Genomic DNA, 2,358 nt, shown 5'->3' with positions numbered 1-2,358 from the left:
CATTGTAAAGATGACTATTGTAAAAATGAATCCTAGATAGTAGCAAACAAAACTCACCAAATAGCCAATGGATGTAGCATTTTAAACTTGACCCTTTGTGATGGGCTGACACTCCAGAGATTGTTATTTTCTGTGCCTATTTTAATGTATACTTCATTTAAGGTAAGAAGAAAATATATATTTTGTATGAAAAGACCTAATTCCTGCTTGTTCTTTTCTAGAGTATAATTGTAGAGCTCATTAAAAAAAGGAGTTGAAATACCTGTGGAGCTAAAGTGAATATAAACATGATTTTCATTGTTTTCACTCCCAATGTGCTTCCAGATCAATCTGGAATTAGAATTGGTTTTAATTTCTACTTCTTAAAGCAGAAATGTTTATATAAGTTTATATACACATGCATACATATACCTACACTTGCTGGTACTGGAGCTTGAACTCAAGATTTCATCCTCTTCTTCATTTGCTTATGGCTAGTACCAGTACCATTTGCTTATGGCCACACCACCAGTCCAGGATTTTGCTGGTTCACTGAAGATAGTCTTTTCTGTCCAGACTAGCTTTAATCTATGGTCCTCTAGGTTTCAAGGATTCTGAGTAGCTAGGTTTACAAGCATGGCACCCAAACTAGAAGTGTATTTTTAATAATTTGTTTTCACAAATAGAAAATTGTATAGTTTTTCCAATAAACCCATATAGAATAGAACATTCTAGCAGTGCTTTACCGTTGGATTCATTCATCCAATGATCATTTACTGAGTGTTTAGTATGTGACTCAGATAGACAACGGGAACATAAGAAAAAGATAAATAGCCTTTTGTGGGTGGCAGCGAGCTCAGAGAGGACACCATGAAGGCCTCAGGCATGCTGAGGGAATACAAGGTGGTGGGGCGCTGCCTGCCCACCCCCAAGAGCCACACGCCACCCCTGTACAGGATGCGCCTCTTAGCCCCCAACCACGTGGTGGCCAAGTCCTGCTTCTGGTACTTCGTGTCACAGCTCAAGAAGAAGAAGTCCTCTGGGGAGATCGTGTACTGTGGTCAGGTATTCGAGAAGACGCCACTGCGCGTGAAGAACTTTGGCATCTGGCTGCACTATGATTCCCGCAGCAGCACGCACAACATGTACCGGGAATGCCACGACCTGACCACCGCGGGCGCCATCACCCAGTGCTACTGCGACATGGGTGCCCGGCACCGTGCCCGCGCACACGCCATCCAGATCATGAAGGTGGAGGAGATCGCGGCCACCAACTGTCGCCAGCCTGCTGTCAAGCAGTTCCACGACTCCAAGATCAAGTTCTCCCTGCCCCACCGCGTCCTGAAGTGCCAGCACAAGCCTGGCTTCACCACCAAGAGGCCCAACACCTTCTAGGCTGGCGATGTCCAATAAACTCTCAGAACATTAAAAAAAAAAAAGAAGAAGAAAGAAAGAAAAGACAAAAAGATAAATAAGATGTTTAGTGTATCATAGGAAAGCAAATAAGCAAATGTGGTAGTGTCCATATATGTGTAGAATGCATCTTATTTTTTATGTGTGTATGTCAGTGTTGGGACTTGAACTCGGGGACTCAAACTCTTGCTTGAGCTCATGGCTGGTTCTCTACCACTTGAGCCATGGTCAGGTTCCTAGACATTATTTCTTGGAGATACGTCAGGCACTGCCATCTCCAGAATCTGCTGCTCTAGGCTTCAACACAGTGATCATGGTGGTCACAGTCTTAGAACAAAAGCTGTGAAGATTGATTGATTAGTTGATTGATTCACTTTACAGTACTGTGATTTGAACTCAAGGTCTTGTACTTGTTAGGCAGGTGCTTCACCACATAAACTACACTGCCAGCCCTAGGTTATGTATTTATTTATTGCTCTAGGTTATTTTTCAGATAGTGCCTTGACTTTTGCTTTTTGCCTGGGCAGGTCTGAAACCACTATTCTTCTACCTGTGACTCCTAGAGAGCTGAATCTCAGGTGTTTATCATCATGCCTATTGGTTGAGCTGCGGGTCTCTTTAACTTTTTGCCTGATGGCCTTGAACTTCAATCCTCTTAAATTTACTTCCCGAGTATCTAGACTTCCAGGAATGAAATCCAATGCCAGGACTAAACCAAGGATCCCTAAGACCTAAAACTTTATCATTTAGTATTGAAAATATTTTGAAAAATTGCACACATAATTTAATAAATCTTCTATTAATATTTCCTGACTTTAAAGCTAACTGATAAATGAAATTACCCATGCCATTGCTAGTCACAGAACAAAGTTAATTATATAATTTATTTTTTATCATTGCATAGTTTTATATGAATTTCTTCCATGTATTTCTTGTCATGTCATACTTTGTTAATAAAGAATCACT

The 2,358-nt window shown here is 41.1% G+C and overlaps 1 protein-coding gene across 1 annotated transcript; it reads left to right on the top strand.

Moving 5' to 3' along the window:
• Positions 1–808: 808 nt before the first annotated feature.
• LOC122106725 (60S ribosomal protein L18a-like) lies at positions 809–1,403 on the top strand. The gene has a single exon (XM_042678228.1). It carries the CDS (start codon positions 850–852, stop codon positions 1,372–1,374), a length of 525 nt encoding a protein of 174 aa, XP_042534162.1. The 5' UTR covers positions 809–849; the 3' UTR covers positions 1,375–1,403.
• Positions 1,404–2,358: the final 955 nt, after the last annotated feature.

Source organism: Dipodomys spectabilis, unplaced genomic scaffold (genome assembly GCF_019054845.1).
Source record: "Dipodomys spectabilis isolate Male_0828 unplaced genomic scaffold, ASM1905484v1 ptg000043l, whole genome shotgun sequence".
NCBI classification, from domain to species: domain Eukaryota; kingdom Metazoa; phylum Chordata; class Mammalia; order Rodentia; family Heteromyidae; genus Dipodomys; species Dipodomys spectabilis.
This window is presented reverse-complemented; position numbering and strand designations above follow the sequence as displayed.

Bases quoted from the DNA above. Each gene is read 5' to 3' on its own strand.
- LOC122106725 (XM_042678228.1), top strand. From the start codon at position 850: ATGAAGGCCTCAGGCATGCTGAGGGAATACAAGGTGGTGGGGCGCTGC.